The 13,071-nt window shown below is 44.1% G+C and overlaps 1 protein-coding gene across 1 annotated transcript in view; it reads right to left on the bottom strand.

Annotated features, from left to right (window-relative positions):
• Positions 1-11,413, bottom strand: part of LOC144672834 (scavenger receptor cysteine-rich domain-containing protein DMBT1-like) — a 42,024-nt gene extending 30,611 nt beyond the window's left edge. Inside the window, exons 1-6 of the mRNA XM_078534815.1 lie at positions 11,335-11,413; positions 9,869-9,904; positions 7,851-8,165; positions 5,734-6,039; positions 4,778-4,878; positions 3,418-3,544 (exon numbers count right to left, since the gene is read on the bottom strand). Of these exons, the coding sequence (XP_078390941.1) occupies positions 3,418-3,544; positions 4,778-4,878; positions 5,734-6,039; positions 7,851-8,165; positions 9,869-9,904; positions 11,335-11,413 (964 nt within the window). The remainder of the gene's footprint in view (positions 1-3,417; positions 3,545-4,777; positions 4,879-5,733; positions 6,040-7,850; positions 8,166-9,868; positions 9,905-11,334) is intronic.
• Positions 11,414-13,071: the final 1,658 nt, after the last annotated feature.

Below are 13,071 nucleotides of genomic sequence, written 5' to 3'. Positions count from 1 at the left end.
CACTCAGAAACATTCATGCACATACTTGCGAATGTATAAGTGTGAATACAGGAAACTATAACAAGTGCGCCATTCATTTGTTATTATCTGAGTTGTTACTTAAATTTAATATTTTCAATGGGTGAAAGGACAGAGCTTAAACGGTGCACCCTTGTGCCCACCCTAACGAGCCTAAAGTGCAAATCTGACTAATTTTAAGAGGACGAATTAGACGATAACAAAGCAGTCATCGATTTACCTCACACCGTTTTATTTTTCTTATATTTTCTCAACTCACTAACGCCATGACTGCGAGTTGAAATTACTCACCCTAATTACTGATCCCTGTCTATATAGTTTCACTAAAATTAATCGACGAAAACTACTGGATGGGAGAATTCATGTTCCAACATGCACCTGGATAAAAATCGTTTCCTTGCGCAGGCCTTTAGCCGTGTTTTTGAGGACACATTAAAACATGCCAAAATGGTGAAAGGTTACAAATTTTTGTACTAGTAAATGTGTTGTCATGGAGGGAGCAAAGGTTAACTAAGGATGCACCTGCTGCAGCCTAATTAAAAACAGGAGAAAAAAACAGTAGTGCAAGCCTTGGACATATTCGTTCGTTTGTATAGAGTGGGCACTTGCCTATCAATGTACGTAGCTTCTGCGAGCAAGAGATGCTGCGGACGATGAGATACATCATGGACGCAAAAGTTACCCGGATGCTTTGCAGCAGAAGGCAGTCACACCCCGTAAAGGTCTTACCTCCTGATTTGGTCAGGAACAGGAGAGTGTGGCTGTGACTGAGGCAGATAGAGGGACTAAGAGGACAGATGTGCAGAAGAACTTCAGCCTTTGCAACATTCCAATATCGTTGAGGTTTTTGCAGGCTGTTCGCATGAGAGTAAGGGCTGCAGGGCAGTTGAACAGACTAACCAAAGAACCCTGGTATAGGAAGACTTTCAAGTTGAGGAAGCACAAATGATTATAGTGGGAGCATGGGACAGTATAGTGAACGGGATTGACACTATTCTCTGCAGTAAAGTGCATGAGTCCGGAAGGATGTGGCAACCATCCGGTTCTGGGGCTGGGACATGCGATCGGCCCTGGAGAGGAAATTGAAGTGGAAGGTGGAGGAACCAGTTGTCGTACTCCATGCAGATAACCAATGACAGAGGTAGATCTAGGAAAGGGCTACTGCATAGAGGGCATGCGGAGATAGGCACTAAATTCAAAAGAAGTTCAGCAAAGTTAACCGCATCTGGATTATTACCCGAGCTACGGGTAAATTGACATCGTGTACATGACATTCGATTGAGGGACATGTGGCTCATAGTCTCGAGTGGGAGAAGTGCGTTCCGATGTGCGGGGCACTGACGCCGGTATTGGGGTCAGTTTGGGAGGTTCCGTTGGGGCTTCCTACAACTGAACCGTGCTGGCACCAGTGTTCCAGTGAGTCACAGAATGAGGGAAATAGGGAAGGTTTGAACTTAATAGTGGGGGCAAGAAATCAACTTTCCAAAGATGTGATAAATTAAAGTGTAGTGAATAGAGAAGAGAGATGCACATTAATCGGGAAACGATTAGTAGACGGTGACAGGGAGGGACAGAGAGTGCAGCAGTAGAAATGTTACATTACATCTGCAAATGAGGTTAGTAGATTCATTAATAAGAAACGGATTGAAAACTAAAGGTGATGTATCCAAATGCACATAGCATTCGAAGGAAAATATCAGATTAACTGAGACCACAGATATAAATACATAAATATGATATGATAGGCATTACAGACTTGGCTGCACGGAAACATAGATTGGCAGTTCAATATTGAAGGTTAAGTGATATTGAGGAAGGGAAGTAAGCTAGGCAGAAGTGGAGGGTTGGTTCCATTAATTAATGATGTAACCATACAGCAGACGAGTATAAAGAGAGGAATAATGGGACCTTCTCAGAAAGGGAGGGCAATAATCATGGCGGATTTTAATCTGAATGTGGAATGGAAAATTATAAGCACAAAGGAAGTGGGAGAAAGCTGGTGGAGCTGTGTGCTGACTAAGTCCCCGTGTCCTCATGAGATTAATCCTCCTTTCGGGTCTTAAATAAGTGCCTAATGAAATAGCTGAAGCGTTGGATTAATGTTCCTTGTTTGGAAATTAGTGAATGTAACCCGTTTATTCAAAAAAGCGGGAAGACACAATATGGGAATCTACAGGCAATGAGATAAACGTCTGTCATAGCGGCAAATGTTAGAAGCTGTGATTAAAGAGGCTATGGCAGGGCACATGGAAAAATTGAGCATAATCAAGCGGAGTCAACATGGTTTTGTGTAAGGGAAATCATAAATCGCCAATTTATTGGAGTTCCTGAAATCTGCAACAACGGCTGCGGATCGATGGGGAGAGATGGGCCTACTGCCATTAGATTTCCAAAACGAATTTGATGAGACGCAAGGTCAAACGTTATTGTGAAAGCAAGACCCTGCTGGTGTTAGGGTTAACCTATTGGGGTGGATAGAACATTTCCTCGCCTATAGGAAGCAGAGGTCATGATGGCGTCATTTTTCCCTGGTTGACAAGAGATAACAAGTGGCGTGCCACAGGGACGTGTGCTGGGGATTCAACTGTTTACCATTTACATAGGTAACTCGGATGAATTTGGGGAAGTGCATCTGCTTCGTTTGTAGAGATAGACTCCATAGTAAGTTACAAAGAGAACACAGGGAGGCTAGAATAGGATACAGATAGAGTGGGGGAAAAAAGAAAACGTGGCGAATGGAGTGTACTTTGGGCAAGTGTGAAATTTTCCCAATCAAACGTCAATACCATTGCCTGAAGGGCTGTACAAGTCAAGCAGATAAGAATAGCCGGCTACTGTTCCTCGCATTGCTGTGAAAGTTATGAATCTACAGAAAGCTCCTTAAATAAACCGCCATTTATAGTTCACACAGCATTAAAATAAAACAACCTGTTTTTGCCTGTGACTATTAATTGTTTCAATGTGAGACCGCAGTCTTGTAATCTAGCCTGCTGTTCAGTATTTGCTTCATTTTGTTTTGCATGTCAACTAGAAGGCTGTCTTCAATAACGGGTTCTACAGCGGAAGAACATCTTGTTAGGTGAGCCAGTGGTACATCATGGCGTTTACTGGTGACATATTGCAAGTCATATGTGATGCCTTCACTGAATTTTCTGAAAAATCCAGCTTTGCCAGAACAAATGACCGACGCTGTCTCACCATCTGCGCAGTTGTGTACTCCCAGTGGTCTTGCTTGGCAATGGAATAAATTGTACTCAGATCCTGTGTAGCTTCCGTCATCCAACCAGAATGGACGCATTACTTGTCCAAAGTGAGGACTGCAAGGAGCTCATTTGGCGGGGCCACAGCCGATCTGCTTACAGGCAACATTCGCATCGATCATGCCCTAATTGTCATCGCAAACCGACCCCCATATGTTATTGTAACATACCTCCACTGTCCCGGACCAAGTGTCACTCCCACCGAGCAATCTCATTGTGGCCGGCGCTAAAGCAGGGGCGATGGTAGAATGTAAGCGCTGGTCCTCCTGCGAAAGATTACCCTGAGCATTCTCGCCTCATCTGTTTCTGCTTCATTCTCTCCGGGGGTGCGGGCAGCCTTTTGCAAGACCTCCATTTGTTGCCCACCCCTCAATTGGTGCCTGGCTGGGCCATTAATCAGAGGGCAGCTTCGGACTGCCCGCGTTTCATGACGCCAGGGAGCACATGTAGGCCAGACCGAGAGAGGGCAGCAGATTACCTTCCCTATGCCACATCAGCAAAGAGGTTTTAACGGCAATCGATGACGAGATGTCATGGTCACTACTGCTGAGATTAGCTTGACATTTCAGCTTTATCCATTGAAATCAATGGCCGTCAGCTGCCTTGGTGGGATTTGGACACGTGTTCCCAGAGCATGAACCTCGGCCCCTGGATCTCTCTTCCGGGGGCTTCACCCTAACAGCAGTGGCTCCTTCTGATTTCTAAATCAGTTTTTTCTTTGTCGAAAAGATTTTTTTGTGTGTGTTTAGGGCGTGAATTTCCATCTCCATCTCTGGCCTATTGGGCCTGCAATGTGGAGCAACTAATTGTTTGCCAAGGGATTACTGACATGTGAACTGCAGCTCAACATAATTAGAAACTCAGATCTCTCTATCAATGGGAATTGACAGCAATTCGGTCCATGCGGCTAGAGTTGTAAGGAAAATTGAAAAAAAGTTCCAATGATCGGACGAAAAGAGCGGCAGCGATGCGCCCTCGCACTACCCACAAACAAACCGCATGTTTACCTAACTTGGGAAGTGTGAAATAGAGGCCAGAGATACGTTTCTGCTTTAAATACTTGAGGCCAGCACATAGAGTTAAAAAGCTCGTATAATTAATGGTCCATAATTAGTTAGTTTCACTAGTTTAATCGTTGGAGGATCCTTGGCTGGGACTGGTCACGTTTCGATGTATAGTATGCCCAGGGTGGCAAATGCATTGAATGGGATTTGACCTCAGAAGATTGACCTCAGTCCCATTCCCCCCCACCCCCCCACCCCACTCCGCCCCCCGCCCCTACCCCCCCCCAACTTCCTCATCCAGCAGCCATCCTCCGCTGTGACAGGGCTTTTAGTTCAAGTGCGAATATTAACTCACTCCTTTTCCAGGACCTCCATTGGGCTATTTTATCAGACTTGTTCTCTCTTCTAATTAAAATGCAATGATATACCCGACTGATAACCAAGGGTGCAAAGCTTCCCCCGAGCATTGACACCGTTCCCCAGTTGATGATGTACCTTGCTGCCCTCACTGACCTTGCTGCCTGCGACCCTGCTGGCGTTGAAGTTGAGCTCAGTACAGACTCGTGCAGTTGCCCCTTGTCTTTCAAACCGGCTCTCTAAGCGTTATGGATTCAAAACTGAGTTCAAACATTTTGAACCTGAGCATCCGCCTCAATCTAGTTCCATATGTGTTCTTTATCATCACCTCCTCCTTTTGCTGGGTCAGTCTTAGTCTTGTACCTATCTAACTCCTCGTGTTACATTCAGGATTTTTTTCCGCATTATGCAGCATCATTTGGACACAGCTTTTGTTTCTTCATTATCTCCATAACAAGTGCCTTTGTCGTTGCACATTGGAATATTTTGTTACTTAACCTCCCCAACCTCCTCCCTATCACCGATCTCCCCCTTCTTCTTCCAGTCGCGTATCATTCCATGACTTCAAAGGCTCCTACTGCCTATGTGCCTTCAGTAATGACGAATTGTCATCAACCTGAAAGGTTAACCATCTTTCTCTCCACAGATGCCTGGCCGACTTGCTGAATGATTATTTTTTTGTTCTGATGTCAAGGCTTGCAGAATCGGTAGTGTTTCCTTTTTGTGTTGTGACAACAGTATGTTTTCAAATGTAGGGGTGAAATGTTGAAGAGAGGAGAAAGACATGGTTGCGTATGTGCATGGACCATTGAAGGTGGCAATGCAGGTTTAGAGAGCAGTTAATAACCTATACATTGTTTTTATTCTGAAAAAACCTCGCATGCAAATGGGCAATTGAATGACTGCAGCCCACCCGAGGTATGGGGTAACCGTTGTTCCTCTCAAACTTGTGGCCTAATGTTTCAATCTATTGGATTGTAACAGGGAGTTAAAAGCGCTACCAACTGAGTACAGTCCGTTAGGTTCTGATTCAGGCAAAATGCATTCGGCTGCCACGCATTAACCACAGGCCCTGCTGATTCGTTCAGACTTACCTGTTACCAATAGCTTCACAGGGTCGCTGCTCCCTGATGTTGCAAGTTTTCCAGATTTGTTTGTTTGGTAGTGACACATGTAGGTCCCACTCACACTCGAATCTGCACCCTGAATGGAAAATTGAATGCTGTAAACTCCATCCGGAGCAGTTTCGGAGGCAATGGGATCAACGTCACCAGCTTTCATGAAATAAAACGTGCTCCCTACGTATCGACTCAAAGCCGTGCAATTCAACGTTACGGCCTCTCCTGTCATGAACACGCCATGTTTCCTTTCCAGAGAGAGGGCGGGCTTTGGTGGGCGGTCTGCAATCAAACATTTAAATAACTCACATTATCTCCAGTTCAAAGAGGGTGAACGAGCAGAAACTAAAGATCACTGAATGGGGTACGAAAAGATTTAACTTTATCTATTGCATAATCTGCGAAATATATAATTACAGTTTAGCCTATCTATTTCGCCTCGCTTAAGCACTAGCACGGTCAATGCATCAGGAACTATATGTACAGTGTTCTCCATGAGGAATAGTGGCCACTTGGACCCCCATTGACGGACTATTGCCGTCTATGTCTTGAGCACCGGTCTTAGTTCTGCCTGCCCGCAGAAGCAGTACTTCCGAATTCTCAGTGCATTGAATTTTTTGTCGGATCATCTTCATTTTCATTTTAGCTCCTTCATTTTATGCCTCAACATGTCCACCTCGGCTTGTTAAAAGCCATAATGTGCTAGGGAATTTCAGTTGCAAGTGGCATGCTGAGTTTCAGAATTAAAGGACAATTTTTTAAGCGCAGCTTTCAAGCAGAGCGAATCTGGCGCTGTCTATTGCCCAGTGGAGCTCATGCCCACCATCCCTCCATTCACAACAGAGTATGACCCGCGAGTTTGGCAATCTGGTTCACATGATCACTATTCCTCGGTGTTTCCCCAATAGGCTGTTTGAGGTGCCATCGACAAAGACTGCAGTACAGAACTGGTGAGCTGGTCAATTTGAATTGTAGGTGAAACGGGTCGCTATGCTTATATCGGGTCATGGTATGGAATACCTTAACGAGCCTTTTCAATACCACCTATATTGTGATTGGCCATGGAAGCTGCACTGTCTTTCCTGAATTAACCATCTCCTCATAATTTACCAAGCGCAATAATCCCAAAATTCCTGCAAGTGTCTCCTTTTGCCTGCTTACCTACTGGACGCTGAAGATTTCACTCTAATGGTCAAAATAGTGAATCTGTCCCTCTGCCCTGCTTGGCAGGTTATTATTTTTCTTATTATTATTTCTATTATTATTATTATTATTATTATTCCTGCACTGGATGTGGACATCGCTGGCTGGGCCAGCATTTATTGCCCATCGCTAGTTGCCCTTGAGAACGTGGTGGTGAGCTGCCATCTTGAACCGCTGCAGCTCTTGTGGTGTAGTTACACCCACAGTCCAGTTAGGAAGGGCGCTACAGGATTTCGACCCAGTGACAGTGAAGGAACGGCGATAGATTTCCAAGTCAGGATAGTGTGTGACTTGGAGTGGAACCTCCTGCTGGATGTGTTCCAACCTATCTGCTGCCCTTGTCCTTCCAGATCGTCATGGATTTGGAATGCGCTGTCTAAGGAGAAATGGTGAATTCCTGCAGTGTATCTTGTAGATGGCACTCACTGCTGCGACTGTGCGTCGGTGGTGGAGAGAGTGAATGTTTGCGGATGTGGCACCAATCAAGCAGACTGCTTTGCTCTGGATGGTGTTCAGCACCTTCAGTGCTGTATGAGCTGCACTCATCCACTCATTTGTGGAGTATTCCATCACACTCCTGACTTGTGCCCAAACAGAACCCTAAACAAACTTCAGCAAAATGTGGCGGAACTAGAAATTCATAAACCTCACATAGGTTGGATTCTGTCAGTATGGTTAAGGAAATTTGTTTTCAAATTAAGTGCGCAGAGACAGAAATCCATGCACTATTTTAGCAAAAAATATTTGACATGTGTTTTGAAACAAGTAGCAATCATCGTATATTATCTTCTGCCTCTGAATCTTTCGTTTTTGTCTGAGCTCTTTGCTTCTCTATAGAATAATATCGTTGATGTATTTCACATGTTGTCGAAAATAAAATGATTCTGTACCTGAGCAAACGACAGACGCATCCTCATAGTGATTACAGTTGTGCTGACCCAAGGCATTTGACTGACACTGCCACAGGTAGGACTCGGAACCATTGCATTGAACAGAGTCCAGCCAGATCGATGAGTTCCCTTGTCCAAACCTGGCTTCCCAGGGTGCCGATTGAGCAAAGCCGCAGTTCAGCTCTGTGCAGACAACGTCAGCGTCAGATATGTCCCAACCGTCATCACAAACTGTCCCCCACGTGTTATTGTGGTAGACCTCCACTCTCCCTGCACACGTGCCCTCGCCATCCACGAGTCTGACTGGGAATTGTTCTAAGGAATGCAAGAGAAATTAAGTTTGACCAAATTTCTGGGAGCAAAATTAACCTGGGTTTTACAGAAACAAAATCAGGAGGAAAAGCCGAAGCAGAAGGTGAAAATAAGTTCCGGAATAAATGAACCTGAATTTGGACTTGTGCAGCTATTCCAATCAGGGAACATCGGAAGCTGCAACTCTTACACGGCACTACTGATATACAGATAATGATTGTCTATTGAACAGAGAATGACTGAAACAGAATGTCATGACCAAACTGTTTCCTTTAGCTCCTTTTGACGGTTTCAACATTATAGTTGCCACTTTGAGCTAATTATTTATCATCTGATTGTGGCAAACTTATGACCATTCATATTTGCCTTTCAACACCAGGTACTTGCACATTGCCCAAGTCAAGCAGATCAGAGTAGCTGGCTACTTTGTCTTGCATCTGTATTAAAACTAGGAAAGAGCAGGAAATTCCATCAGGAAATGCTGCCGTTAATGCCTCAATTAACATTCACTTAAATATTATATAATGTTATGTATCGGTCTGTGTTCACTGGCTGATTCATTGCCTGGCTGAATTATTCCCATATTCATGCTATTAGGCCATTGTTTAATTTTGTTTTAATAAAACATCATGTTGATTTATTATAGACGAGGGGGGACGAGCAACATTGCACTTTCAAATTCTTTGTCGTTATCCTTAGTCTGGTTATAATTTCCCACAGCTCAATTAAAACTCCCCTCAGTGCCTTCTATTGAAACGTTCATGAAGAATAATAATTTCACAGTGTCACCAGGTATTGTGACAACCCAATATTCTCCAGACAGATTTACCTTTTCGGCGCATCATCTTGCTGAACTGTTCAACGTGCCTCAGCTGTTTTTAGGCCCGAGTATTCCTCAGGCTGGCCTGGCACGCTTTGTGCTTCAGGGATGCACCACAGCCCTGCTAGCTGTGTTAATGCGAAAACCACATCTCATTCCCCCCTCATCACTACGCTCCTTGTCTTATGTTTCCAGTTGATGCTACAATGCCCCCATTCATCGTTGCTCTCAACCAATTCCTGGCCTTGTCCCCCTCTATCAAGGTGATCGAATGCATTTAAAAAGTAGAATAATTCGTCAGTACCCCTTACGTTGCAGACTCATGCATAACCACAATTTCCAAACTTCACACCATTACGCAAAACACCTTTTGCTGCATTCACTTGAATATATGCAATTCATCCCCTAAGCCTCTCTGCCTCTCTACCCCTTTCACCGTGCCCCCGTGAACATGAGTATTTTAACACGATTTGGTCACTGTCTTAATATCTCACCAACTCCATTTTATGACGCTCCTGTGAAATTCTGACGTTAACAATGGGAGGTAAAAATACATTTTGTTACTGATGTTTCATGTGCAAACCGGAACATAGTTCAGGCACATGATTTGTCATATTTTTAGGAGTGATATTCTGCTAACATCGGTGGTATCAGATTCGCCACCCATCACACAGAAATAGTAGGTTCCACTTCCATTAAACAAAACTCCTGAACATGTAACAACCATTTCTTTTAATCTGCCCGCAATTAAAACGGCTGCACTGTTGTTGATATTTTCATTAATATTACTAACATCAAACAGAAGATAAAATGGCATATGCACATCCATATTCATTACAATGGTACTAGGTGCACATATATAGTTTAAAACATAATAGTGTAGTACCTGTAGATATGAGATTCCACAGAAACACGATCTGAACTATAAGACAAATAAAATGTTATTAAATCATAATTATAAGGCGAGCTATTGGCCAATGAAGTTTCGCATTATATAATCGTCATGGAAACATTTTTAATGTTTCTTATTCTTATAATTGTAATAATAATAATATTTACTATTAATATATTCATCATCATCATCAAAAATTGATTATATAATAGTATTAATAATAGTTAATTGCAGACAGTGAGATAAAAATAGAGAATTTGTGTGGAGCATTAACATCAGTGGTAAGTGCTCACTTCAATGCAGAGTGTAAATTGTTGCTTCATTGGGAGAAATACAAGGTAACAAACTGCTGGATAAAGAAGTGAATGATTTTAAAATGAATTTATGAAACGTGTACCGGCCAGCAACGATGAGAAAATCATTGTGATGCCAGGGTGGCAGAACGGGGAATATTTTGCCAGCAGCTTCCTTGCTTTTTACTTCCAGCCTCTTTCACCTTTGAAATTCACTTTGTTTCTGAAATAAGATAGAACATCTATCATAAAAGGCACAGTTGAAATGAAATGGAGTATTCAATATATTGGTTATTTTTTTAATATTATTATTTCAAGGGGCCTGGGCAGCATTTTTATTGCCTATCTCCAGTTGCCCTAGAGAATATGGTGTTGAGTTGCCTTCTTGAACTGCGGCAGTCCTTGTGGTGTAGGTGCACCTGCAGTGCTGTTAGGGAGGATGATCCAGGAATTGACCAGGTAACAGTGAAGGAACGGTGACATGTTTCCAAGCCAGGATGGTGAGAGGCTTAGAGGGGAAATTGCAGACGGTGCTGTTCTAACTATCATCTAACCTTGCCCTTCTAGGGGGCAAAGGTCACTGATTGCGAAGATGCAGTTGAATGGGCCTTGGTATGTCTATGCAGTGCATCCTGCTGCCCGCTGCTGCCACTGTGTGTCGGTGGTGGTGTGAGCGGGTGCTCAAGGTGCTGGATGGGGTACCACTCCAACGGGGTGCCTTGTCCTGGACGGTGCAAATCTTCATAAGTGTTGTTGGAGTTGCGCTGATCCAGGCAAATAGAGAGAATTACATCACACGCCTGACCTGTGCGTTTCACATGGTGGACAACGTTTGAGGACTCAATTGGTAGGTTACGCGCCTCTATATTCACAGCCACCGACCTGCTATTGTAGCCACAGTATTTATAAGGCTGGTCCAGCTCAGTTTCTGTTCAATAGTAACTTCCAGGATGTTGAAAGTAGGGTGTGGCTGCGGGGGAGGATGATAGTTGGAAGGGGTGGGGGGTTTGATGGTTGGAGGGCGTTGCCGCGGGTGGGGGTGGTTCAACGATGGTAATTTCATTGCGTGTCAATGGGAGATGGTTTTAGGTCCCTTCTTGTTGGAGATGTTCATTGCCTGGCACTGGTGTTTCGCATCCACAAGGACTGTGCAATGATCACTGGTACCAGTAGTGTCATGGTCAGATGCATCAGCTACTGACACATTTGTGGTGTGAATATCAAATGCTTTCGCCTCTCTAGCCATCTGCCACAGACATAGTCTAGCGGCTATGTACTTTATAACTCGGCCAGCTCGGTAAGCGGCCGTTCTCCCGAGCCAATCCTGGAGAATGACATTTTCGTCCCCCAACCAGGGTATATTCTGTACCCTTGCCATTCTCATTGATTCCTGCAAGTGGTGCTCAATATGGAGGACCAAAGATTCATCTCCTGAGCACGGACTTGGCGGGGGGATGGGGCTAATGGGGAGCGGAGGGTGGGGATGGAAGGGTGGGGGATGGGGGTGGGGAAGTCGCGGACGGCAGGTGTTAATCAGCTGGAGAATTATTTGATTATCTTTGACTTGATGCCAACAGACTCGATTGGGCCCGGAGGTGGCGTTATAAAATTTGGGAATGCATTAAACTGACCTGCATTGAACCACATTGAAATGAATCGAATGGTTAATAAGGGGGATAATATAATTTATACCAATTCTGTATTGTACATTTTATACTCTCTCCACAATTTAAGTTCATTTTTGTTGAATAAAACCCAAGTTAAAGGCATAATCCGACATTCAGTTGAATTGAAGTTAATGAAGCTGGTTCTTGAGCAGAACATATGAGGGCAAGGAGAAAGCAAAATACTGAGGACACTGGAAATCTACAAGATAAAACAAAACCATAAAGGAATAAAACGGCTCAAATCCTTTGCAACTTACGCATCATCTGTGCAGACAAACATCGTCGAGTTTCAGGTCGAGATACCCTTCCGTGCAATAAAATGGGTTATCAAATTCGGAAAGGGAAATGACGTAGGCAGCGATAGTCAGTTGTGTGAGGGTTCAGGTTGCTGTTAAGTAATATCATTCCCAAAAGACGATAATATCACGTCTGAAAGAGGTAATCTAAATATGAAATGGTGTGTGATCAGCATCTGGTCGTGAAACGGCAGCCCCTTTTACCTCACGTTCAATTGCCCTTGTTATGTGGAAATCAACCAGATTCGAATTTAGGTGGGGGCTGTAATTGGCACGTTCCCTTTTCTGGTCCCATCCGCAGGGCAATGCCTCCCGGTGCCCCACCCCCGAAAGGAAATCAACATTGTTTCGAATGACATAGGCATAAACGAAGTAATGAGGTCCTGGATGAAGTGTGTAGCTATGGAAGAATCTACAATTCAGGATGTTCAACGTAGCAAGCTCCGGATTACTCCGAATATGAGGTGGCAGTGTGAGCCGTTGGTGTCACTGTAATGTCACTGGACTGATAGCCCAGAGGCACAAGCTGACGCTCAGGAAACACGGTTAAAATGCCACCACTATGGCTGGTGGAGTAAAGATAATTTAGTTAACAAATTTGTAAAATAAACCTCTTTCAGAGTTGGTGACCATGGCGATTTTTGTAGAGAGCCATCTGTTCCACTGATGTCCTTTAGGGACGGAAGGCTCCCATCCTGATCTTGTCTGACCGATATGGGGCTGCAGGTCCGCAGTAATGTGTTTCACTTTACACTTCCCACTGAAATGTGCTAGCAAACTCTGCAATTAGGAGAGGGCAAGAACGCCCGCATCCCAGGAAGTAATGACAGCAGACTAACTTGATCGAGTTTTTCGAGGAAGTTACAAAGATGATCGACGATGGAAGGGCAGTGGATGTTATCTACACGGATTTCAGTAAGGCCTTTGACAAGGACCCTCAT

Source organism: Cetorhinus maximus, unplaced genomic scaffold (assembly GCF_964194155.1).
Source record: "Cetorhinus maximus unplaced genomic scaffold, sCetMax3.hap1.1 HAP1_SCAFFOLD_72, whole genome shotgun sequence".
Lineage (NCBI taxonomy): Eukaryota > Metazoa > Chordata > Chondrichthyes > Lamniformes > Cetorhinidae > Cetorhinus > Cetorhinus maximus.
Note: the sequence above shows the minus strand (reverse complement) of the source record. Positions and strands in the feature narration are given on the sequence as shown.